Source organism: Strix uralensis, chromosome 2 (genome assembly GCF_047716275.1).
Source record: "Strix uralensis isolate ZFMK-TIS-50842 chromosome 2, bStrUra1, whole genome shotgun sequence".
Taxonomy (NCBI): Eukaryota; Metazoa; Chordata; class Aves; order Strigiformes; family Strigidae; genus Strix; species Strix uralensis.
The window spans coordinates 24,554,579-24,581,990 of NC_133973.1; the positions used below are offsets into that span (position 1 = coordinate 24,554,579).

The following is a 27,412-nucleotide window of genomic DNA, read 5'->3' on the forward strand; positions in this document are numbered from 1 at the left end:
TGAACAAACCTCCCCAGAAGCCAGAGGAGCAATTCCTGAGCCCGCAGAGCTTCTCCACAAGGACCCTTCTCCCTCATAATGTCACGGACCCCTGGGGCAGACATCACCACCTGCACCCATCTGCCTCGACAGTCATCTGCTCTTTCCCACTAAGCTAAACACTCAAGCTGTGGCTGAAGATAAGCAAGAGCGAGAAAGCAGCTAGCTGAGCCTGAGGACCAGTTCAGCAGTACAGTAGGAAGACTGGCCTCTATCACATGGATGTCAGAGGGGACAGAAGAGGAGACAGCTTCGGCAAGTGCAACTGAGGGGCCAAGCTACATGCAAAAAACTTTACAGACTTCTGACAGAAAATACTGAGATTTATCAGCCTTTTACTTTATAGCACTGAGGTATAACTCTTTTTGAACTTTCGAATCTTGAGTTTATGAGAGCAAAAGCTAATTTTTTGTATTAATTACTCTATTAATTGTATACTTTATTTTTCCTGGATATCCATATGTTAACTAAGCTGTTTGCAACCTGTTGTTTCAGCCACACTTCGTTTATTCTTCACATATCTTTAATCACACTTATGATGATGGTCTATTGTATGCTATGTTTATTAAAGATATGAAAACTAGCATACCAGCTTTGAATTGGGTAGGCAGAAAACCAGCAAATGCTTCAATTTCAAAAACACTGTAAAGGCAATGCATGCACAGGTTAATCACTAGACTGCTTGAAGATCTTAATGCCTCATGGTAAGGCCAACATACAGTAACTAAAAGCTAAAGAAATGGAAAGTTCCATTTCTCCAGTTAGATCTTCAGAAATGTTTGAGATAGATAGTTTTCCTGAGCTTTAAAATAAAAATTCACTTATATACAACTAATGCTTGTTTATGCTAAGTTAGTTCAAGCGTCTTGTCCTGCAAATTACTTTCAAAACTGCATTACTTAGAGGAGTTATATGAGTAAGATGTATGCAGAATTATAATGACAGAGACATTAATGGTGGTAGATTTTATGTTCCCCTGGAATTACTAGGAGAATGAATGCTACATTTTTATCACAGATAGGCAGCAGAAGTATTTCTCCTTGCATTTGGTTTTAATTCTGCATCTCTCACATGTTCGTAAACACTTAAAATAGCTAATGTTTGCAATGACGTGTTGGTAAGGTGAGGTAAGAGACAGACTAATGGACAGTACCTGCAGGGGTGAAGGTGAAGGACTGAACTGCAAAACAAGAAAGCAAACACATTGTGAGTTACACACCCTGATAATAAGCGCTAATTGCAGGGCACGAGTTTCCTCTGGAATTTACTCAGTTGTGGTTGAATATCATAAGCAGGACATAACAGTTGAGCTTAAAGCACTAACCAGCCAGCAGCCAATGAATAATGATGGTTGGAAAGGTGAGCAGTGAATTTTGACAGTCACATTTGAAGACTTTCCGTGTGAACATGCTGTTCTCCAAATTGTAAACATTAGGATGAGTTTTGAAGCATGAGATGTTATAAACTTTCCTTGTTGAAAGCATACACTATTTCATAATTCTGATGATGGGAATTCTGTGTTATGATGCAATGTTCATATCACACTTAGATGCAGCAAACATCATGAGAAGGAATGAACTGCAGGAGACACACTGTTTATAATGAGTATTATAATTATTTACAGCTATGCATTTTAAGGTGTAAAAGACTGCTCTCAATCTCCCTCCCCACAACATGCCAACTCACATACAGGGCTAATAATTCTGCTTTAAAAAACCAAGAGTAGTCTTAGTTGGTGTCCAAAGGTTAGGTATAGGACTGTTTCCTAAGAGGAATAACAGTACAGCTGTCTCTTAATACAAAAAATCTTGGGATCTAGACTGATATTTCATATAAACACATGTACAGGTGTGTGTGATATGTATTAGTTTCTCAGTTAACACCATCCCAACTCTCAGAGAGTAAAAGTCATTGCTGTTAAAGGAAAGAAAAAAACACCTTGGCAAAAAGCATAATCTATGAATGATACAGGTCACGTGGTGACTCAAGGTGAGGTTCCACAGAAACTGAGTCAGTCCAAGAGTCACAGAAAGGGTCTCTCCTCCCTCTGCCTCTACTGCTTGTCTAATTTCTTCTTGGGCTGCCTTGCTTCACTGAGCCAGTGGAAAATTAATACAGCAGGAAGGATTGAAAAACAACATAGAATAGTTTCCTTCTGGTTGATGGCTAACACCAAGGTGAGGAGGCATAGGACTGTTTGGCTGTGAGCAGGAATGTTGGGTTTTGGCAAGTTGCTAGAGATGCTCAGCTGCTTAGGGAGCTGTGTCCTCAGGTTCCCATGTGGTAACTTCTAAATAGAAGAGTACTAGTGTAACTTTAGTGTGATACAATGTCAACATTAAATATGCTGTGTCCTCAGCTGTGCAAATTTTTCTCAGAAAGGAAATGTTTTCTCTTTTTAGATGTTAATAAGTACTACAAGAAAATCTACCCCAATATTTGAAGAACAGCTTTTTTTTTTGTGATAAATTAGGCTTCAGTGACCCACTTTATGGTAATTCACCTGACTTCCTAAAAATCCGTAAGAATCCTGAAGCACAGAACAATACACAAAACAAACAGGTCGGGGGAGGAAGCAAAAATTTTCGTTTGGCAATTGTATTTGTATTTCCAAATGTAGTTTTCAAAAACTAATTTGTAACCGGAGCAACACATTTGGTGCAAGAGGGATCACACTGTGAGGGCATTCCAAGGTGTTCTACCTTCAAGACAAAACTTTTCATGGCTTCTGCCGTAGGTAACTTTTGACAACACTTCTCTGTCTAATACATCACTCTCTTCTCCTCCAGCTACAGGTATGGAGTCACTGATTAAGTCCCTCCATTCACTTCCCAGGCACATGGCTTCAAAGACATGGAAAGGCATAGGCATGAAGAAGGAGAAGACCAAACACTCTTTCTAACCTTCCTTGTAAGGGTCTAGTCTAATTCACATTTGAGCACATAAATGGAGCTGCACTGCTAACAGAGTGCCTTCTGAGCAAGGAGCAAGAGGTACGGTTAATCCTCTTTGTACTTTTTTATGCTACATGTACTGGAGATGTGAAAATAAAGACTGTCTTATGATAATGATGAAATGTGGTACCAAGCAATGCATTTAAAGCTTCTCATACACCAGCATTTTCACAGCATACATTTAAAACAAGCATACAAAATTCACCCAGGCCACCTTTGCTGTAAGTTCAACATGTTTTTTAAGGAGGTTTAACAGCACCTGTTCTCTTCATGATAGAACCTGATGAGATAGTAAAAAATAGTTACTGTTCTTACCAGCATAATTGCTGAGCCCCTTCCTCTTCTTTCTGCGCCAGTACAGCCAGATGCTGAAACCCATCAGAATTACCCAACATGCACCACCGATGCCAGCTATAAAGGCAGGCTGTTTGACAACATCAGTGATTTGCTCAGTTATGCTGTTGTTATTTTCAGTGATGACAACTTCGTTACGACCTCCTGCACAAAAGAAATTTGACAGAACGTTGTTATTATGTATTCTGTAATACAAACAGGAACCAAGTACTGCAAATGGAAATTAAAAAAATCAGTAATGCACCTCAAAAGAATTATCCACAGTAGGAGAGCTTTAATGAGTACAAATGCACACCTGAAAACCAATGTTTCTAGAAAGCAAATCTATAATTCACTGCAATGCTGCAAACATATATTTGAAAAGATAGCTCTATAGCACTCTCCCAAGTAATCTAACAGATGATAGTCCAGAGCCTTTTTTTTAACAATATACATGTTTGTTGGCTTGTTTTTACATAATTATAGACAGAATACAATGAAAACAAAATGGATCATAGGAAACCAATCAAAAAAAAAAAAAAATCAAGCGATCAATAAATAGCTTTTTCCAAATGAGAAATCCAAATACAAAATATGCTACAACACAAAAAGACAGTTCCTTCTCTCATTGTTGCCAGCATGCCAAAAATACTTAACTCATTTATTTCTGCTGCATGCTTGTTTCCAAATTTAAAATAAAAAATAAAATATATGTATTTTCAACTGGAGCTAAAATACATTTTTCAGCAATTATTTCACGGGGAAAAAAATCTATACAAATCCTAAGTGTACCAGCTTTGACACAAAGCAGAAAATCACATAGTTAACTGTAAGCTCTAAACAATCACATCACCAGTTGCTAATTTTTTCACCTAGAATAGGCATGAACAATTCTTAACATCAACCTGTAAGAAATAATTATGACATGGAATACCAATTTAGGTGAGATGCATCAAAAATTACTATATAGGATCTTAAATTGTGTTTATTACATTAGAAAACTAAATTTCAGTAGATGCTCCCACTGGCTTTTTCCCCTCTCTTTATCTAAAAGGGAACTTTTCTAAAAGAAAAGCTTGGTGTCTGGCTTGAAAACAAATGCTCATGGAAAATGTCAATGGAAATTCAGGAAATGGTAAAGCATGTAGTTCTAGGGACAGCAGTTTTCTACTTCAAACCTTCCCTTGTCAAAAATGGTTAGTTTTAAAATTAGAAAATGTGGAACATATTTTCCGCAAAAAAAAATGAATATTGATTATATGTATATTTGATATAAACTGCCCACATCTGCAGTTTTGAAACTGGTGAAAGAATTATCCATCATTTCCAGTAAAAGCATTTATATAGCTCAATCCTTGAAATGTTTATGCAGTATTATCTGATGCCTGTATGTATGCTGAAAGAGCTGCAAGAGTAGCTACTCTGCTGAGACAAAAAAGATGCAAATACTATGATTCTCAATTATGAACGTCTATTGCGCAAACATAAAGGTAGTAGAATATGGCAATAAAACACTGAAATGGTCATTCAGAGGAAATTATTAAAAGTATTGTAGCATTATGCCTCGCTGTGAAAACATACATATTCCTCTTCTATAATTCAGCAATGGTTAAATTTACCGCTCACTTCTTTCAACAGAACAGCCCCTGTGTCACCACACTGGCTTCAGCCTAAAGCAAACAAACAAGGTCGCTGGCTAAAGCAGATGCGAGAAGTCTGACACTTCCAGTTTTATTTCCATCGACACCTCTTTGCAGGAGACCCAGAGCTGACACCGGCCACGTGGTGACTGAGGACCCCTCCCAGAGGGCCCATCGGCCCCAGCCTGCCCCCCTGCCTGGGGACCAGCTCTGCCCCAGCGCTGCCCCCGCCAAGACACAGCCACAGGCCCCGAGTTGTGTTCAGAGCTGGGCTGAGTTACTCAGGAAGAAATGTGATGCACTGCATTATATTGCTATCACGCTGTTAATGATCTCGGTGATTTTATTAAGCTTTCTCTCTTTCAGCACCATGTCAATATTTAGTAACGATGACCGTCTGCTTTTGCAAACACACTGCTGAAATTGTGCTAGATCTTGGCTTGCTTTCAGTAGTTCTATGCAAGAAACAAAATAGGCTTCCCGCAAACAAAATAGGTCCCACAGAAGGATGCTGACAGAGTACTCCGGCTAATGTATAGCAAGGCAGTACACCAGTACTGGCTGGTATCATGTACCAGTCTATACTGGCCATGCTGGTAAGCTTTACAAGAGCCAGGGCCTGGTAGCTGCAGTTGTCCTTTCCCATACCTTCCTATTTTCTCTTGCTGCTGCCAAAGGCCTGATGGTTTCCTGTCCTGCTGCAGTGAATAAAACTCAGTGAGCACCTGTGACAGGGAAAAGTAGGGAAGCAGCAGCAGCTCCTTTATCGGATTTTCCCCTTTTTTCTGCCTATGGAACCAATCCATAGGTGCACCCCAGTGCTGAAAGAGGAAGTGCGGAGAGTAAAACTAATAGAAAGAGGCACTCTACGGCATGCTCTTCCAGGCACACAATTGATTTTGTAGTAGAAATCAGCATGGGAGTTGATGTTGCTCTAATTGCCATTAACTTTCAGTTAATTTCTGGGCCCTTTGGAGAAGAGGTAAAAGCAGCAGGACGGTGAGGAAACAGGTAATGTCAGCGCTGCTTCAGAGGCAGCCGTGCTGCCATGGAGAAGAGTGGGCAGGGACGCGCTTCAGAGACACGGGCTTCGGGTGTGGACAGTCCTGGACTCAAAAAAAGAACAACTGCTTCCTGCTAAAGCCTCCAAAAGGTCTGAAGATTGGGTTTTCTTTTCTAAGTCAGAAACCAGTCTTTTGAGAATGGAGGATATGAGAGCAAACTGCAGACAGCCCAGGGAGAGCTTTCAGTGGACTTCACGCTCTCCCTTTCTTCTGCAGGAAGGTGCAATCTGTCTCCAAATTGCCTTCTAAAGTTTGCAGTCTGGCTGTTTGTTCTTACCCTTTGGTGCCCAGCAATTACAACTGCAAAAGTAATCATTCATTTAAATGTCAAAATAACATATGCTTTGTGAATTTGACGACTGAAAAATAAGTGGATACAGATGAATGTTATTCACTGCTGTTTGATAAAATTAATATAATTGTTGGGGTTTGGGGAAACAAATGGAATTAATTTTGTATTTCTTTATATAATATTTAAGCAGAAGTAATAAATATGTCATCCAAGGTACCAGTGTATTATTCCATATACTGCAGGTGTTTCTGTAACAATGCTGTCAGTTCAACTAATTAGAACATAGACAAGGGAAGTGTGTGACCTGTAACGCTCCATTGTTCCTGAAGACAAAAACATAATGAAATATAATGTCTTCCTCCCATTGGAGAGTAATGAAGAACAAAACTAATTTGTCGGACCAAAAATTAATTAGACACATCAGATTCGATTGTACCTATTACTGTGAAAGTTTGCAGCTGTTCCTCATATTATTATGCCAATGATGGAATGTAAGAGTGAACAGGCCAACTGATGAAGAGAAATAATAGCTATCCCATTAATCAACATTGCTGTTATCTCCAATTTTATTTCTCGTTTTCCAAGTGAAATTTTTTAGCATATCAATAGTGATCGTAAAAATTTTTTCTTGATTTTCTTGAAGTCTTCCATAAAATTTTTCAATGTCCTGCTTGAAGTATGGGCACAGGATTCGTGTAATACTGACACAACTTCTAACTAAAGAAATAATATACTTCCTACTGTTCCATATTCTCCTGGTTTTAATTTCTGGATTGTCACAGGTCTGTTATCTAGAATTGGTCTGGGAAGTCAGGAGTTGATTATCCACCATGAAAATCAGTTATTTTAAGAAAAAAACTTCTTCTTAGAAGAACATAGCCTGTATTTAAGAATAACATCCTCCTTTTTATACACTGGACTCTATATTTCATGACGATGAAAGTCATACTATTTAGCAACATGGCTGAACTCTTCACTGACCTGCTCTCTCCATAATTCAGCATTTTTGCAATTGTTCATTCTGTTTACAAGCTGTTAAATAGTACAGTTAAACACCAGGCCATATAGGACTCCATTATAATAGAGTCTCAATAATGTTTTCCCATTTGTGATGATGTTTTGAGGTTTATTCATTAGCTCATTTTCAGTCCATGTAATTTTTTTTAAATTTACCTAAAAAATTCATTTTCTTATTTTATGTTCTTGATTCTTAGTCAAACATCAAGTGGTACCAACTCAAATTTTCCAGAAATGGTATCACTTAAACACTGTTACCTTTATCAAGCAAATTTAGAGTCTGAGAAATAACTGCCAGCAATTTTTAAGCAACAGAAAGATGGGACCTAAAGAAAATGGAGATATAGACCATACAAGTAATAATCACATCCAGCTTTGGGCTCCCAAAAGGGAAAACAGAAATGAGAACAGAAACACAACCCTAACAGAAATGACTTTTCTTTACTTTTCATGCAGAGGACTCTCAAATGTACAAAGATGCCACCAGACAGACTTTTTGAAGCAGACATTCTGGGATCATTTAAGGAACAAATAAATACCACTAAGTGTAACAAAGCAAAGTTAAGTCGGTAAATGTGAAATAACTTTTTTCTTTCTTTTGTACTTTATTTGCTTCCAAACATCCCTCTCCTCCTTCCTGCAGCGATACAGATCTCTCCACGTTTAACTCTTGATTATATGAGTAATTTTTTGTAAGGAAAAAAACAGGATAGAGGGCTGTAACCAGATGCAGGGTTGAGCATTCTGGGAATCATCCAGCAAAGCACTTTGGTGCAAGTTTAACTCACAACACATTAAGTGACACAAGGCTATGCACGTGTTTAAAATGCAACACACTTAAGTGTTTTGCTGGAACAAGCCCAGTGTGCTTAATGCCTAGCTAGATGGACTCTCTTGTGAAATGCAAAACAGAAGACCTGCTCAAAGAGAATGCAATGACAGACTAGTCTCACAACATCAGTTATTTACACAGGGGTCCAAAATTCAGGCCTATTAGATGACAGGTTTCTTGCATTTTCAAAAATCAATTTCTTGCTTTCAGTTCTAGAAAACTTTTTCCCCCTCTTTGGTGTTTCTGTGGCTGCCTTTTTCTAAAACCAGTGCTAACTTCACCTCCACTCATATTTCCTTCTTCAGTGACAATATATTCAAAGCTGACGTACTCCAATTTCTGTTTCGATGCATAGGGAGGGAACCTGAATATCATTAAGCATTTAGGCAGTGCTTAGGGGACAGCCTTTTCTGAAGGTCTACACATAACAGAGTAGTCCATGTTTGGGACATTGTGTTGACAACATTTTCTAGAAAGAAAATATTTAATAACAACAAAAGACCCACAAACAAACAAAAGGACATTTAAGTAATAACTAAATTAGATACAGATAAAAGCAACAAAATTCATGTATTATGCACTCAAAAGAGGTGTTGCTCTGCACAGCTCAATTCAGTTTTGCTAAATATGGTTACTTCTCCTATTCTTACCAACCCCATATTGCTCCTGCCTTTATATTTTTTATTTGAGAAGTATTTCAGAAGAAACAGAATCTGTGTTTCCCTCAGGTCACGAAATTAATTCATCATGGAAACCACTACTAAGAAACATTCATTTCAAAGGCAGGGATGAAAATACTACCTTTGCTCTCTATTTGGACTAGAGGCAACTTATTCTTTGACAGAGAAAGCTCATCTGCTTGGGCTACCTGAGAAACACTGACTTCAAATGTTCAGAAAACCAACTGTAAATAGTGCCTTAGGCACCAATGGTCCAAATAAGGCAATATTACAGTCATCTGAACAGAAGGAAAAGGGAGCTCAAGCTGTTAATTCCATAAATCCATCAACCTGCAGAAGTGGTAAATTCATAAAAAAAATATTAAATCAATTTCACTAGATAATCTGCATTTTCTCATATGTCTCAGGAACATATTTCCCTCCACTGGCTGCGAGAACTCTGCACAAAGAGAAGACACAATGCCAGCAGGCAGCGGGATGTTAAAAGCTAACTAACTAGCTCTATTCAAATTGTCTTTTGCTCCATGGATTTTTATGCTTCCAGAAGTGATTTATGAAAGCATTTCTGAAAGTTGAAACAGGCAAAACAAAACAACAGAACAATCACTTACCAATTATTATGGGTTGTGGCTCACTTTTTACTCCCACACCTGCACTGGTGCTTGCAGCAACTTCCACGCGGTACTGAATACCTGGATATAGGCCACCTATTACTACAGACCGAATGGCTGCATCTACTGTTTTGTTGATATGAAATCGAGTCTCATTACCTAGGCACCAGATCTGGGACAAAAGTTGATGTGTTAAAAAATAAGAAATTCTTCATACTGATACACAATTGCACATAGATATGACATATCAAGGTACTGAATGATAAACACTTATTTTGGATTTCTTAACAATGTTGCTGTCCAGGAGTAGCTGGAATTGGGATGATTTAGTTCAGCAAGCTATCCCAGATTAGCATAGGACCAAGCCAGCTGCAAAGACTGCTTGCAAATACCTCTTGGGACTCTGGCTCTCCATGGAGTGCAATTCTGTGGTTACACTTCTTAGAAGCACAGACCAGAATCATCCAAGTGAAAAAGAGGCATTATACATTAATTGAAATCTTGTTCAGTAATATGATTACCACCAAACATTTCCTAAAAAGCCCCACATTTTTTTCATTCTTAATTTCCCACTGAATAGCAAAAGGACACCAAAAAATACAAACACAGGTTGAAACACTTCTTAAAGTACTAAAGAAGAAACACGGTTCAAAATCCTTTTCAACTTCCTTTCATTGCACAACAGGGATATGTGAAAATTCTGAAATGGGATAAGTACAAACCCACTTTTTACTGCTGCTTTCGTGATTACTTACATTGTTCAGGAATCCAGATATCAGTTCCTGACTCATTTACACTCTGATTAAAGAGAAAAACCACCTTATAATCTCAATTGTCATTTTGTGATGAGAACGGTCTATGATTTCAGTGTTATGTCTCTCTCTTGCATTTTTACATAGGCTTTTCCAAGAAGTTTCAAAACTAAGACCTTTTAGGAATTCTTCAGTTAATGTTATCTGCATATACTACCGTATTATTTAAAGAAAGCATTTACTACCACTCAAGATAAACAATGCATAAAGATATCACATGTACACTACATAATTATAATAGCAGAAGAAAGCGCTATTGGTGGAACCACTACCAGCAACCAACTGATGCATCTAAGCAAGAGCAATGCTCTCTTTACCCTTATTTTCCTTATTTTTGACCCTGCTCAGTGTTTTATCACACCTTATCTTTTTTCTGTGAAACACTGAAGAAGATTTGGAGGGCAAAAGAAACCCTTGCTCTCCTAAGCTCAAGTAGATCTTATTTGCAGACCAGAAGGCATTATGGTGAGAAACTATTACATTCATTCTTTCACTCCTTGTCTGTGCCGGTCTTAGGTTACAGCAGCTATAAGACACCCCTAATTAAAGGCATTTAATTCATAAATCAGTTTATAGGGAATCTGATCCTTGAAATGCAATTCAATTTGTTAGAAAATGTACTGTGAAACCTCAGCAGTCATTTTATACTCAAGAAAGTATTAGACTCTTTGCGCTATATTCACTGTAGCCAGCCCGCTAACCAGGAGGCCACCTAATCTAACACTGAAGGGATGGAATAGGTAGTGACTCCACTGTTTTTATAAACAGTCTAGATGTCTGAGGACTCACCTGGAACATGGCTTTTATTAACCATCAGCCCACTTTGTTTCATATCTAGACGTTTTGTGGTTTAGGAGTGTGCTTCACTTATTTGCCTATAAGCCCTTAATGGTTAATATTGACTTATACTGGAGTCAGTATCAAGATTAATTAAGACAAAAGATAATTATTAATTGATATGAAAATGAGATCAATAATATACTGGGATTAATAAATCTTGATATTGACTAAAAGCAAAACAAAAGAAGTGCTATGCTAAACATAAATATTGTGAGCATTTACTGCATCCCTCTGACCAAGAGATAAACTGGAAGAGGTTGAACCATTAGTTGATTTAAAAGTCAAACACCTTCTCCCTTCTTGATGCTGTATTCCTTCAAGATGCAGCAGGAAAAAAAAAATACATCTTTTTGTGTGAAATAAGCTGCATCCACCACTTCCACGCTTTGTGGGACTGTTAAGAAAACTGCCCTGTTCTATTTCAATTAAAAATTCCATTCTAGGTATACAAACCAGCCACAGCAAAGTTATTTAACAAACAGTGTGTTCCTGTGACAATGCTGAACCCTGCCTGATCATTTTCTCCATACTCCTCCACCCTAAAAACACCCTACACTTTCTCCATGTTGTGAAAATATACTTGTGCAGAAGTGAGCTTAGTGGGGAATTATAGACTACAAAAAAATTTAAATGATATATAAGGAGTGGATACTTTCAGCTATCATAGCAACAAAGGAGAAAATACGACCAATGCAGGCAACTCCCATATAACAAACTCTGGTTATAGTAGTGGTGTTCAACCTGTTCCTTGGAGCAAACAACATAGCACTTTAAATTGTGAATCTCGACAGAGATAGTGCTCTGAAGAAGTCTTGTATTCTTTCAGAGCCACAGTCCTTGACTTTGACCTTGAAGTGTTAGGATTAGCATTTTTGCAGGGGAAAGATGAGGTATCTTTCCTGCCAGCTTTTCTGCCAGATTGAAGGCACTCTAAGACAGGGACTTCACTGCCTGTCTTGAGAGTGCAGAAGCCCTTAACAGAAAACCCCCTTCTTCTCTTTCCACAGCAGGGAAAAGCAAGACAGAGAAGCACTGTAAACTAGCTGGCAATTGCAACTCTCTTTCAGATCTAGCTCATGGTATTTTTGCTTTTAATATAACAGTAGTACTGCTTAAAAAAAAAAAAATCCTTAAGTAGTCAGTCATCTTTCTCCATATAATTATATGGGCAGCTGTAACTGCTGTCAGAATCTAAATCCATAAACAGTGCTATTCTGTAATTCAGCAGGCTGTTTCTTTAAACACACAACCCTCCCATTAGACATCGTTTCTACCTTATACTCCTGGATGACTCCATTTTGGTGGTCTGGAGGGGGAGGATCCCAGGAGATGCTGATGCTTGTGCTGTTGTGGTTTCCAACTGTCAGGACAGTAACAGACTGAGGAGGGGCACTTGGAGCTACACCAAGCAGAGGGAACAAACAGAAGCAAGACATTAATCCATTTGCTAGAGCACGAATTTTGCTGAAACAGTGTAAGAACAAGCAGACAGCATACAAAGTTCACACTCCCTGCAGGCCTAGGTATGCACATTTTGTTAGGCACTGACAATTTTGAAAAATGCCTTTCTGAAGAGAAGCATAGAGCTGAATGACAATGTGGAATTTGTGGCAATGGAGAATCAATACAAATCGCTCCTCATTTATTTATATTTAGCATTTCTTAAGTTTGCATTGGAATTATTCTCACGGTCGCATTTGTTTTCCATAATATGCATGGATAGCTATGGATATATCAACTAAGTCATAATGTGAGGCTGCTTCACCTGGTCTGGAAAGTGTTTTGATTCTTCTTTCCTGACATGGTCTAATAAAAATGTGAGCAGCAGATGGTTTTTGGTTTCCTATTTGCTCTCCAGGAAGACATTAACAGGTTTAAACATAAAACCTTGCAACTCCTAGGTGGAAAAGGGTTAAACTGTTCAGGGCTTTACATCAAATGCCAGTGAATAGGGGAAGTGCTAAATTAGGTCAGATATATACTTATGTCCCCTTTTCCCTAGGCAAATTGTTTTCTCTTCAGTGTCCTGTTCAGTTCAACCATTCACAGCTGTTTGGCTGGTTACTGCATATCAAGGCCATATCTACAAGACAATTGCTTGCCAGCCCTGCTACGTTGACTAGAAGTGTGAAAAAAAAAAAATCATAGCTGTTAGTGATCAGAGCTATGCTGGCAAAGCTCCTCTTGCAGCTATACCAGCAGCAGGGTGCTTTTGTTGGCTCAGGACATGTTGTTTGGGAAGTGGTGCAGCAGCTTTGCTACGGAAAAGTCCCCTCTGTGAGCATCTGCTGCATCTCCACGCGGGGGCTCTCCCACCATAGCTATAGCTGCCACGGCAGAGGGCTGTGGCAGATGTCCCTCCTCAGCCACTTAAAACCTCTCGTACACCCCCCACCCCTCTTCCCTTAATTTTCGGGAAGGGTGGAAACTCCACCGCAGTGGCAAGCTAAATCACCAAAGTCGAGTATATTATATTAAGGTATAGTCCCTGGGGAAAAAAAAAATATTGATAACAGCTGCACTGAACTGGTCCTAGGATCCATCTAGTCCATTTATGCTAGTCCATCTATCCAGTCTTCAACAAAACTAATAGAAAGGGGCTAGGAAAGTGTGAACTAATAAAGCAAGTTCATAGTGATACCCCTCCAGGACAATTTTCCTGTTCCTCACACACTTTCTGTTCTACGGTGATGTCTTGGTGTTTAATAACTCCTTATGGAATTTTTCTTCCACATATTTGTCATCGTTTTTAATGTGATCTTAAAACATTTAATATGAAATATGGAAGCTTATTTTGAAGACTTATTGTAGACCCTGTACCAGAACCTAAAATATTTATCACTCCCCCCTGCCCCAATTTCAAATCTAGATAGCCCTCTGGTTTTGGGCATCTCATGTTGTGTGTCATGGCTCCCTGACTCCAGTCCCCTGGTCTAAAGTATTCCTATCCAGAGAGGACTCCTTCACTGCTAAGCTCTATGGCAAGAGGACTCTAGTCTTCCCTTTAACAGATATTCGTGACTGGTGAACATCCTTGGACCATGCTTCTTGGAAAAGCAAAGAGCCACTGGCATCTTCATATTAAAGTCTGGCAGGTTTAACACAACTAAACACAGCAACAGATATCAGGAGTATTCAAGTCTCCTCAGTCATGTCAGATTTCCTTATTCCCCATGGCCTCTTTAAGACTGGCTATGCTCCTACTTTGGATGCTCCTCAGCACTTGACTGGGCACAAGCTGAAGGAGCTGAGCTCAAATCCTTACCCTGATAACCCTGAAGAGTTGGAGTCGCCTGTTGCAGGAACCACACACCTCAAAATGAGGGCATCAGAGGTGGACACAAGGGACCATACAAGATTACATCAGAAACAAATACTTTAGAGGAAAATTGACACATATATTGCTGTCTTGTGAGGCTGCACCTTTTGACAACTACATTTTCAGATGATGGTTCAGCTGCAAAGCAAACAGTGCTTGGTAGAGTCCTTGTGACCTTGAATGATGCAGAGACACGGTGTATTGGAGGGGAGAAATGGTGCTGTATTGTGGACAATTTGACTCTTAGCCAGATCAAGTGAAGCACGGAAACGTGGCCTTGGGCTACTCCTTGCAATCGTGCAAAGCATAAATTTGGTGAAGTTAATAGTTGCATTGTGTATTTTATGGCAAGTGAAATAATTTGCCACACAGTAAAAAATTAGCATTTTAAAAGTCCAAGTTATTGAATAACAACAAAACCATGAATAAATGTATGTGTGCGATATTAATTAGAATAACGTTTTACAACAAAATAATAATCATAATAATGGTAAAGCTTAACACTGTATAACTAGTTTTTGTTTAAGTACAATGCAACAACTTGCTGTAATGTATTTACTTTCATCCTCAAACACAAAGGGCATTCAGAAATATAATTTCTTATATACACATACCTCTGAAAACAGAGAGAGAGAGAACAAATGCTGAAGAAATGTAAAATGAATACCATACTCTAATATTTAAAGAAAAACATACTGTATTCATTTGTCTTTGCATTTAAACTGCATGAATATTCTAGTTAATATTCTACCAGTGTGAGTCAGGGGTTTTTTTTGAGGCTATATGTTAAGTTTGAAGCAAAATTAAAATTGCAGCTGATGAATGCAGCTGAAAGTATCATTTTAAGAACTGCACTAAGGAAGAAGGAATCGACAGACAGTATCTTATAAAAACTAAGGAGACTTCCATTACCAACTGTCATATTTTTGTGGTGACAATATGCAAAACAAATATTACTCCACAAAGTTACTCCAAAAGAGATTTAAAACAGTGGATGTAATTGGAAAAAAAAAAAATCATCTATCTTTAGAGCAAGTGTGAAAAAACCCGTGAAAATTATAAAATGAAATATTTTATTTAGCTCATTTTCTTATGTGTATACACATATATGTATATAACAGTTCTGCTTCCTCTCTCTGATAATATCACTCTGTAAGCTGGCACCATGATATAAATTAAGCCACTTGTCTGACACTGCTGCAGTTATTAAATAGACCACATTGAAAAATAACATTTTTAAAACCGTTTTCTCATTTCCCTTGCTGCTGGCTTGTGGAGAACACCTTGCCTGCTTCTTGACAGGTCAATTATTCCAGTGCTCAGCTTCTTCTTACAGATATGAAAGAACCCAAATCGCTGCTCATCTTTTCCAGACGCAGCCAAACAGAATTCCATTTGTTACCTTCACAAGGCCAAAGAGGCAGGAGATGGATGGATACTGAACTGTGACAAATGTTTGATCTAGAGGAATAGTCTAACTGCAGCAAAATTGATTTCTGGAGGAAGGCCTCAGAAGTAACATTGCATGTAAAATTCAATCCAGCAGAAAGCTGCCACTACCTTTTGGTCGTACTTTGCCTTTACCAGGGCTATTTGTTTTGATGTCACAAAAAACTTCCAACGCACGTATCACTCTTCCAAATTATTTTCTAAAAATAGTGTAGCTGACATTTTTTAAAAGTCAAGTCTAAAAAAGCTCATTTTCGAAATGGAATCACAAGCAACACAGCAAGTGGGATACCTTTAAATAGACTGCCATCTTTCTTCATTGGATGAGAAGCAAACCACTGTCATTAAACATTTAGTTGATGTTATTTTTGAAATATATGAACACCAATATAATTACAAAGATAATGTGAGGAATTAAAGGAAATATCTGTAGAACTGCATCTACTAAATGTCTTATTTTCCTCATGAAAGTACTTAACTTTATCACCCAAGCAAGAGGAGTAACTATTTACAGGGGCTGGCACTTGTCTGGTGATAATACTACATGTTATAGGCTGATCGTTTTTTGAGAGAGATACTTGTAAACAGACTCCTTGAAGTTTATATTAATCTACAAAGCAGATCCTAGGCTGTGAGTTATACATATCTGTAGGCAAGAAAAGTTTTTTAAATCTTCACTATGTGGAAAGTTATTCCACATGAACAATGTGGCCTTTAAAGTAGGAAATTACCTGACAGGCTCTGCTGGGAGCTGAGGTTTATAAAAGAAAATGTCATTCCTCAACTATTTTATAGAAATAGACAGGAGGTAAAAAATCTTCTTTTTCAGTAGTTCTTAATTTACCTTTAGCAAGAGACAGTTAGATGAACTAAATAAACAACAAAAATCAATTGAAATTGGAAAGAAAATCTGCTAGTGAGGGGACAAAATCCTACATTTTAACTCTAGAAAAGCAATTTCACCTGTAGAAAGCTCTTTTCAATTTTCATTTTTTTGGTAAAGCTTTGTTCAAACTGCCATGAAGATATTCTTTACTGACTGATTTAGATTTTATAGTCTGAATAAAGAAATGGCAACCATAAAGTCCCAAATTCTAGATCAGACTTGAACAATGCCTTCCTACATGCTCTCCTACATGTTTCAGAACACTGAATTTTCTCATCTATAGAAGCTAAGTTATCTTCATGATTACTTACTTGCAGGGCAATAATCATAACAAATCAAAGCGAAAAGTGAGTAATAAGCGAGTCCATTCTAGAATTAAAAAGTACTTGGCAATCAGCACTAAATTAAACCTCAGGAGACTACTGTAAATGATTAAGATGCATCTTCAATAGGAAGGAAAGAGGACACTCAAAAGCCACCGAAACCATATGAGCATTTTGAAACTTCACCAGTATTTCTTTCCCTTGTTTTGAAAGAATTCAATGAAACAGAGAGAAGATGAACCCTCATTGTTATGATCATTCTTCTACTTTTACAGGAGAGATTCTCCAGGCAAAGGTTGCATTAGATAGGTAGAAAGATAGGTTTCTTGTACATTTGTAAGAGAAAAAGATAAAAATTACTTATATCTCACCTCACTCCCTTTTCAATAAAAAACCAGCCCTGGAGTGCATGTGTTTTAGCAAAACTATATCCCACGCTACATGCTATAGATATAAATGCCTGTTCATTTCAGTAGTGTAAACTGCTTCCTATGTCTGCATCCTGCATGTTTTACAGAAGCTTGAAAGTTATTTAAGGAAATTCTCCGAAGGACTAAATAGGGCAGTTTCATGAATGGTGTGCTAACAGAAACAATAAAGTGGCATACCCGTGAGACTGGAGTTCCTTCAGACTAGTTAGAAATCTGTCCTTCACTAGTCCCCATTTCCCAAGCAAACTGTTCATCTACATTAGTACCCATTCAGAAAGATGTGCTTAATATCAAACACTCCTGTAAAAGGTTTCATTTATTAGTTTTATTTTCAAAGTGCAGACCAAATTCTTTTATTGCAGCAACACCAGTTATAAAAGATTGGCCTCAGTGCACACTTTTGAAGACCCAAAGCCACCTGTACATTAGAAGGACATGTCAGCCAGAAGAATATAGGACTGGCCCAATGCTTTCTCATGGAATACTTACAGCACAAAACTGAATATTATATTGAATTCTCATGCCAACCCGATATCTAACAAACAGAAATCATGTGGAAGATATAGAGCTGAACATACACATACACACAATAACCAGAACAGTCACTCTTGACTTCACCTCCAGTGCTGGGTTTGAAAGCCTGTTGCTTTTCTAACCATTTTACTAACCTTCCTCTGTGGTACGAGCAGACTTTGATTCACTGTCCATTCCTTGGAATTCATTGAAATAAGGGCGAACCTTAATTTCGTAAGTGACCCCCTTTTTTAAGTTGACAAGAACAGCACTGCGCTCAGTTGGGACTTTGACCTCCAAATTCTGCCATGCACCTGGAGAAGGTAGGCCAGACGTTTGGCGATACATTACACGGTAGCCCTGAATAAACTGGGATTGGCGGTCAACCTAGAAATGGCATTAAATAATACATCAATAAATATATTAAAGTAACAAAACAGTATAAAAAGAAAACACAACATTTGCCTAGAAAAATTTGGCCTCATGAGAAAGAGAAAATTAACAGTTGTTCAAGATGCTGAATTTAAAAAGCAAACTGCCTTCTTGTAAGTCACTGTTAATTGTCTATAAAGAACATTTTTCTCACATTACTTATTACAGAACATTTATTTCTATTTTACTTTCTCCAGATCTATATATCATGACAAATCCACCTTAAATCATAAAACAAGGCCCCACCCCTGCCACAAATCATGAAAAGAGAACTTTGGCATAATGCTTACTCCATGTAAATTTATTAAGCACATCTTGGCTACTGATGTGCTGAAATATGAAAAGAAAAGAACGGAAAACCAAGTTCTTTTCAGAAAAGGACAAGTCTTTGAAGATACCCTACATGCTTTCAGTTAGTCCATTACTTGGCTCACAGCTCATCTTTTCATGAGATGCTCAGGAAAATAAAATAAACATAAGACAGATGCAGAGAAAACTTCCAAGGATGTGTTTTGTTTCTGCATTCACAGTCTAAGCAGTCTTTTTGCGTCCTGGGGTTGTGACGCTCTCAGGCCATCAGATGGAGATGGAATGTTGGTTTTGGTTTATATTTTATATGTTGTTAGGCAAGCACAATTCAAGATTGGAACATACATAAAAGTTTAACAATTGTAACCTATCATAGACATAAATAGGATTTTTATTTGAAGGAAAAACTTAAAATGTGTTTTATCTTGGAGAGGTTGCATGCATTTTTTCTCTTGGGGAAAAAAAAGGCACAAGCCAATAATGTGAGCTATTATGATGCTTGCATGAATTGTGCCTGAAAAAAAGTCAAAACAATTTGATGGATAAAACCACACCAAATCCAGCTGCTTCTGTAGCCATCAAATAAAGAGCCAAAGAACGTGCAGCACAAATAACAAGACTATACAACTAGCTGTTTGGTAAATCTCTGGGTTATAACTAAGATTCAACAAGTAGGATTTCTTTTCTGTTCTTGACAATTTGCTAGCTCAAAGATATTTCAGAATTAGAGATACATTTGTTTGACTTCTCTTAAGAATAAATGAATTTAAGGCTGAAAACACAAACCAGGGTCTATTACACTTCTCCTATAATCTTGTTACAGTTTATTGAGGCATTCAGAGGGGACACAGATTCTTAGACATTAAAAAGCAGGGCAAGCAAGAAGAAAGCTTTATTTATGAGAGCAAAGCAGAAATGTCTTTCATCAAAACTGTCACTGTTAAAAACCTTGCAACATATGTTACAACAACATTAAGCTTGCATTTTATAAACTTCTCTACATTCACTTTAAGTGAATTTATGCACTGAAAGAGGGATATAACTCACAATAATAGCTTGTTAATACCGAAAGAATCAAGCTGTGTTTTTAAGAAGAACATTAAGCAGCTGTTTCCAGATGAAGGGAGTCTGTAAATCAGAGTAAATTGTTTTTATCCATGTTTGACTTTGATTAACTAAATGTTTTACGGACATAAAGACTTTAAGAACCTCATGTTTACTACAAAATTCAGCAAGAATAATGCTTTCATGCACTTTGTAATACAGATTCTCAACCTAAATTACAATATAAGGCTATGATGTTTAATAATCAAACACTGAGTTTGATTTCTGCCTAACTTCTGAGTTAGAAGCTACGCTGAAAGATGGCAAAACTTTCTTAGAACTTCCCATTTTGTCTTTGCTGTGCTTTTAAGCTCTACTGACTGCTGCCTAGTGGAGAACATCTGAAAATCTGGAATTGACCACACTGAACAGTAACAGTGTTACGAAACGGTATGGAAACTGTTTTGTATGGCATGGTACAAGCACAAATGCACCCACCAACTCACTAAGAAGAACTGAACCCCTACAGTATACCTATATTATACTAATTTTGAGTCCATCACACTTTTTATCTACTTACATATAGGTAGTATACGAATTATTCATACACCTCTTTTCCTCCTAGACTTCTAAGTTCCTAACCTAAAAGACTAAACAATACAAGGAATATGAAAACAAAACGCAGTAATACAACAAGGTTGTCATGTATATAGGTGCTATACGCTAGCTTGATTGGGGGCTCACACAAGTTTCACAGAGTTTTCAATTAGAAGTTTGATTACTACAGGGCTGAGTGATCTGCCCAAATTTCAGATCATTGACAGTGATTCCATTGGTTCAGGGTCTGGGAGGGTACTTATGAAAGAAAATACTATGCATTTTTAATGTTTTTTATAAACATCCAGTTCCATTCAATATCAAGATGAGGATACAAAGCTATCTCTCACGCCCACTTAAAGCTATCAGGAATGAACAGGGCCTCTCATACAGTCAAAAATGTTGGGAAGCTACTCAGAGGCCCCTTCACTTACTAAGGTGGATTTTTTGTTTTGTTTGGAGATTTCTGATTAGCAAAAAATTAGTCTTGGACAATTACATGGATTAACTAGAGATATTTGTGAGCTAAAAGACATGTATATTTCATGTATACATGCACACACAGGCACACGTGTACATGTCTATATGTACATGCACACACAGTCTTATATATAATACAAAACCTGTGAATTCATCGTCTCCTCCATTTGTTATGTGCTAATTATATGTCACACCAACAGCAGGCCACTAAAAACATGCATAGCATTAAAGAACTGTATTCAGCTGTGCTAAGCATCAAACAACTCTATAGGTATGGCACATGTTCACACATAGGCAGAGTTGCAGAAACATGCACCATGATTTGATGAAAGAATGTAATAATTTCTAGGTATTCTCCTTTCTTTTTTTTTGTAAATGGTTGCCACTTCCTCATACAAAGTACTTAGCATTATTACAGAGATTGCAGGAACTCTCTGCGCTGAATACTGGGATCAGAGAATATTTCTAGTCTTCCTGTGACACTCTTAACTACTCTTGAATTTGTACAAGCAGCAGTGACATCCACTCAAAAGATCTGCAACGGTTGCTGATCTAAAGATACACTTTCTCCCTCAAAAGACAGATGGCAGAAAATGCAGATTCTCCTTTAAAAACAGAAGAGAGCAATTACTGGGTAGGTTCTGCTCTGCACTGACCTAGTGCTTTAAGGCTACCTACAAGCATAATTGGTCCTGCATGCTCCTTCTCACCCTCTTTTATGATGAATACATAGTGCAGGAGGTATCTACAAAACTGTCGACAGCTCTCCATTTCTGCAGAACAGAAAACTTGTTTTCCCTTCATGTTCAAATCTGCATATATTGCAGATGAACATGAGACAGGTTCAATGTATATTAGATCATTTAGATAGGCTATTAGGTTGTTAAAAAGATGGCAAGAACCTCACAATGCAGTTTATGCTGCAAATATAAACTTCTTTCAGGCAAACCTGCTAATCTGTGCCCTAAAAAACATTTTACAATATGCTCTGTAGTATGTAAATTTCTAACCCAAAATATCCTAAGAAATACTCTGCTCTCACATCAATACCCACAGCAGTTCTCCATCTGGGCAGAATACCTTTCACCGACTGAACTCACTAGTACAGACTCTCAGTAATCTCTGGAAATTCAAACAGCACTAGCGTTTATCTATCTTACAGGAACAAGACAAAAGATGGCGATACACCAGAAGACTATCTAAAGGATGTGACTCCTGAAGCTTCCAGTGAAGTACATTCATTTAAAATCAGTGTCAAATTAAAAGACAGAGGTAAATAAATTATCCTTCTGCTGGGTAGCCTCCTAGAAGGCAGTCAGAATTTCAAAGCAACCATTCTTCTGCCATACTGAAGAACTGGCTTTTATTCCTGCTTGTGCCACAGGGCTCCTTTGTAAAGCTAGGAAACTTTACATCTGGCCACTAATGAAACTCAGTTTAATGCCCAGTGAGGCTAGAAGTGCTGAACTATAGTAGAGGTCAGCTAAAAAAGTGCTTGGAGTACACCATATGCTGTTGCAATGCAAAATGTTTTGATAAAAGTAAAAATAAATCAGGCCCAAGCTTTAAAATTAGCCATTTGATAACAGTGGGCATATCTGATTCCGTAAGTCTCATCAGCAATAAATATCTCTGTATCTCACCTCTGTATGTGCAAAGTCAGGATAATGACACATTTTATCATTGTGATGTTAAAATTCAGTATTATTTGTGAAGCACCCAAATGTTACGGTTCAGAGCATGACAGATAAGCAAGCGTGTGAGACAAACTAATAATTTTTTATTCAATGCGAGGTTTCAATGGTATGAATTTAATAAGACCTGGCACCACACAGTGAATAAAGATAAAAAGAAATGTTGAATAGCTCCATGAAGAAGAGATCCTGTATGTAACCAGATAATTACAGCTACACTTTAATACTTATGCACAAGAGGAATATGTTTAAGTGACAGTAAAAACTTAACTTCTGACATTCTACTTCCTTTTTTTTTTTTTAACTGACTTTATAGGCCTGTCCTTCTTTTAAAATGTATGTGTATATTTTAAAATTGCAACATAGTAGCAGAGAACTATTTCTGAAATTTTAAACTCAAATTTGAAAAAGAGAGAAAGTAAAACCAAAACAATCTCAGAAAGAAAGGAGACATTGCTGTTCATTTGCTGGGAGTCAGAATGCCAGAAACTCAGTAATCAAGGACATTCCTTGGCATTTACTCTTTGAACTGCAGAAAGTCAACACAGACTTATGACTCTCATGGCACTTCTGTCCTTTTGTATGATAGCTACACTGTCTAACCATTTTATATTAATAGTGTGGACTTTATTGTCTGGCTAGAGTGGCTTTTTTCCTAGAGACTATGGTTAATTAATTGGTTTTGTTCTGGTTGCTGGAAAGTTTCTAATTAGCTGTTCCAGAGATCTTTTTTTGTGTCTTTCGTCCCTTGGGCAATTCCGAAACGTCTCTACAGAGGCCTGTATGCTTGTCAGGTGGCACAAGGTCACTGCTTTGAGGAATCTTCCCAATAAGCTGATATCCATAGCATCCCTAACAATTTACCTTTACCTTACCATGTTTTCTTCACTGATTACTTGTTCAGGGGGGGAAAACTCTTTTAGATAGATGGAGAGAAAGAGATATATACACACACATACACACCCATATACATATACATACCCCCACCCATAAATACATACATATATATTTCATTATAATATAATGATATTGGTTACATTGCATACAACTGAATTCTGTTTATATTGGGGGTTCATTTTATAGTATATGCTAAATCAAGGGCAAGCCTATGAAACTGTATTCCTGGCAGCTGTCACAACCAAGAAAGGACTTGAAAGAGCACCACACAAGTGTGATCCAGGTTTAGAGTTACTGGCTGTTAACTTCCGGAGTTTCTAAACTACTGACCCATCTTCTTGGGCAAAGGTCTCCTTGGGCAAAAGGGTTTGCTACAAAGGTTAGTCAGCCTGTCCTGCAGTAATGTAGTTGAAACAAACAGCATTTTTAGAAAGGCAAGCTGCATGTTGACATCATCAATGGCAAAAGGCAATGACACATTTTCTAAATAATCTTCTAAAACAGACAAATTTGTGGGTTTCTGTATTTATTCTAATCTGTCCCCTGACCATTGAAATCTGTCAGAACAAGGATGGTGCATAAGGCCCTGTAAATATGTCCGAGTTGTGCAAAAACAACAGTAATCCTTATAATACAAAATCTATCACCACACTTCTTATCTCCTGTTGTATAATCCCCTGTACACATTAACCTCTTAGCAATATTACATGTAGAAGAAAAACCCTGAGTACTGTGAATATCCCTTTAGCAGAATTAATCCTATACAATACAACTGTTTTAGTGATGTGCAGTGCAGTACTACTTCCACCCATGACATTCCTTCCTCTGAGGCAGATGCCCTAAGAGCAAAGCACTCTTTTCTGGTGCACAGTGCCCTGGAAACTCTCTCCTTCTACAGTTACAAATCCTTTCCTTCAAGCCTCAGGAAGGGAAGCATAGCATTTTGAAAGCAAAACACTACATCAGAAATTCTACCCAGTAGTTTGACCCCTCAAATAGACACGTTGTTAAGTACTGCCAAAAAGATTCTGGTCTTCTATAATGAAAGGATATCCACTGGTTGTGGGTAAGCTTATGCTAGAAAACCAGATGCTACAGAGTGGATCAGGCATCAGCACCACGTGCTTCTGACTTCACTCCAAGTGCCCTAGAAGAAAGCTATTTTTGTATTTTAGGGTCACCAAATAATAGGGTATTGTCAGAGGTCCCTGTGCCTTGAAGTGGAAAGTGCTTTTTTATACAACAATTTCATGTTGATATTTAACTTTGATTATTTTTTGACATGCACAGTAATGAGTCCACAGATCAATTATCCTTTAGATTATGGTGTTAAGCATATTCATTTTTATAATATTTTTCTAGTCAGACAGCTAGCTCACTTTGAGCTGAACACTGAAGACTTTGAACCTGCCTGACTTGCAAGAGAAAATAAAAAGATCGTTTCATTACCACATATATACGCCTGTATAACGTTAGTTTATCAGAGCGCTCACATTGGGGTCAGGACTGGATTTTTTCAGGGTAGTAAAACACTGAAGGGATAAATAGGCAAAATTAAAGTACTGTTAAGGTAATAATAAAAGAACCCTTACTGTCCAGGTGACTTGAACCGTCGTGGGTGTCAGCACAACAGGATTATGCAGTCGTACAATGACATCTCCCAGTTCTTTCTGCACTTGCCTGTGATCCACACCTTGTGCTGGTGGGCTGATATCTGCCAGGTCAGGCACACACATGAAAGTATTATTTTAACAGGAAGACTTACATGGCATCAATAAGAATTACTGAATAGCTTAATGACCTGATTTAAACACCCTTTATAGTAATGCTTTTAAAACAATACAGTACTGAGGTCTAAATATGAACTCCAAAGCGTATCCAGTAATGCAAATAAACCATTCACCTTTAGCTGCTCAGAAAAGAATGAAATATAAAGATGTTTAAATGAGTATTCAGACTCGATGGCAAAGTTTTCTCAGATCTGGTAAGTGATGCGAGAGATGCAATATTCACTAGTTCCAAAATACTCAGACAATAATAATGTTGCCCAGATGTCTGGAACCAAATTGGTCAGTATAATTGAAGAAAATGAACAGATTTTTTTTTTGTTTTATTTTCTTAGAGCATGCATGACATTAAGTCATTATAAGTTTCCAAACTTTCACTAAGCTTCCCTTCCCCACATACCATGCACACAAGAAACTGAACACTAAAAATAGCATTTTCTTCTGCAAAGCAAATTTTCCCTTTACAGATACAGATAATGAAATCTAGTGCAAATATGAAAAAAGAAGTACTTTATGAAGCCAAACTGATTTTGATCTAATAAAAAGTCAACAAAAACACTCTACCACAAAAATTTTCTCTTCAAGATTATGTCAAAGATTCCTTCAAAGTGTGTGTGGAAATTATTTTTTCTAGTCAAAATCTGAAGGAATTTGATCATTTAATATACATCTATGGAAAACTGTGAATCCATCTCAAGCACCACATGCGGCCCTAGTGCCTAGTCCTTAGGGACCACATTTGGGTTATGCCATTGTGTTAAACTGAATGAAGCTGTATTACCTTTGCTAAATAGGAACTGAAAATACAAAATATGTGTCAGAAAATGGAGAAGGAGATATGCAATTTGTCTCTTTAGTGATAGTTCCTGGAAATCATAATTTTCTGTTACATTACACCAAAAGGAGAATGTTGGGCTACAGCTATCACCTAGCTAATATATCACCATAGTACGCCCCTTCCCTCCAACTCAGACTGAAGTGAAGGTACTTGCTAGGAGCCAGTAAAGTCTGGATCCCTTCAATGGATCCTTCAAGGATCTTACAACGCCATTCTTAGTCAACAGTTACAGAAGCCCTTACTGTGTCAGTTGTCTATGTGGAATGAATAATGCCTGTTAGAAATAAACATACTGATTATTTCTGCTGGAATTTGCTTCTAATTTTTCCAGAAGAGGGGATTTAGAACATGAGCACAGATTGTATTCAATTCTGCTTGGTTTTCCCATGGGATTCACTAGCTGAAGACACTTTCCCTCTTTTTGGATCAACATCATGTCCTTGTAAAGAGAATACATACATAAAAGTGTTTTTTCCCCCTCTGATGGTCTTAGATATGGGAGTATGCAGCATGTGATTCCTTTTTATCTTCTAAGTATTAAGAAGAAATATTAGTGCTCTTAAAAATAAAACATTTTAATATAACAATTGAGTTTGAATCATATGCCTCAGATTTTGAAATAAAGTAGTTTTTGATCATCAATATTTCAGCTTCATAATTCTGGATTGTTATGGGTTCTGAGCCAGCAATAAACAATATTGCCACAGGCTTCTACTGATGAAATGAAAATGGCTCCATGGATCAACAAATGGAATATAATCCAAATATGGATGTCAGTGAAGGAGATTGTCTAGCAAATTATGCCTATTCAAAGTGACCAAGAAACAGAGAGATATAATAAAATAAATCTGTAAGACAGCAGCTCAGACTGGTTTACAGGATGATAATTTATGCTGTTATCCACAAAAAGCTATGATCCTTGGTACAAAATACCTACAAATACCCACAGTTACATTTTAGGTTAAGTTATCCTGTGGTATACAACCAACAAAGTACCTACATTTCCTCAGGGGAAAAGACATTTATACGTAGTGTGTTTGTATGAGTTGCATTTCATCATTTTAATGGGACATGTGTCCAGAAGTAAGGGAACAACATGGGTGAATAACAGTAAGAAGTATCAAGACATACATGTGGAATTCTGTTTTCTGGTATGTACATGTGGAAACATATGCATATGTGATGCTCACAGTGTAATGCCTTGTAATGTCATTTTCACGTTACTAGGAGACTCCTGGTGGAAACGCAGTTGATCTGCCTATAAGTACTGGAATAATAAAAACATGACTCAAGCAAAAC

The 27,412-nt window shown here is 37.5% G+C and overlaps 1 protein-coding gene across 9 annotated transcripts in view; it reads right to left on the reverse strand.

Moving 5' to 3' along the window:
• Positions 1-27,412, reverse strand: part of ROBO2 (roundabout guidance receptor 2) — a 474,011-nt gene that overhangs the window by 63,156 nt on the left and 383,443 nt on the right. For all 9 annotated transcript variants that reach the window (XM_074857947.1, XM_074857925.1, XM_074857932.1 and 6 more), the window contains exons 14-18: positions 25,081-25,202; positions 18,191-18,422; positions 12,389-12,513; positions 9,463-9,634; positions 3,309-3,491 (exon numbers count right to left, since the gene is read on the reverse strand). In XM_074857947.1, the coding sequence (XP_074714048.1) occupies positions 3,309-3,491; positions 9,463-9,634; positions 12,389-12,513; positions 18,191-18,422; positions 25,081-25,202 (834 nt within the window). The remainder of the gene's footprint in view (positions 1-3,308; positions 3,492-9,462; positions 9,635-12,388; positions 12,514-18,190; positions 18,423-25,080; positions 25,203-27,412) is intronic.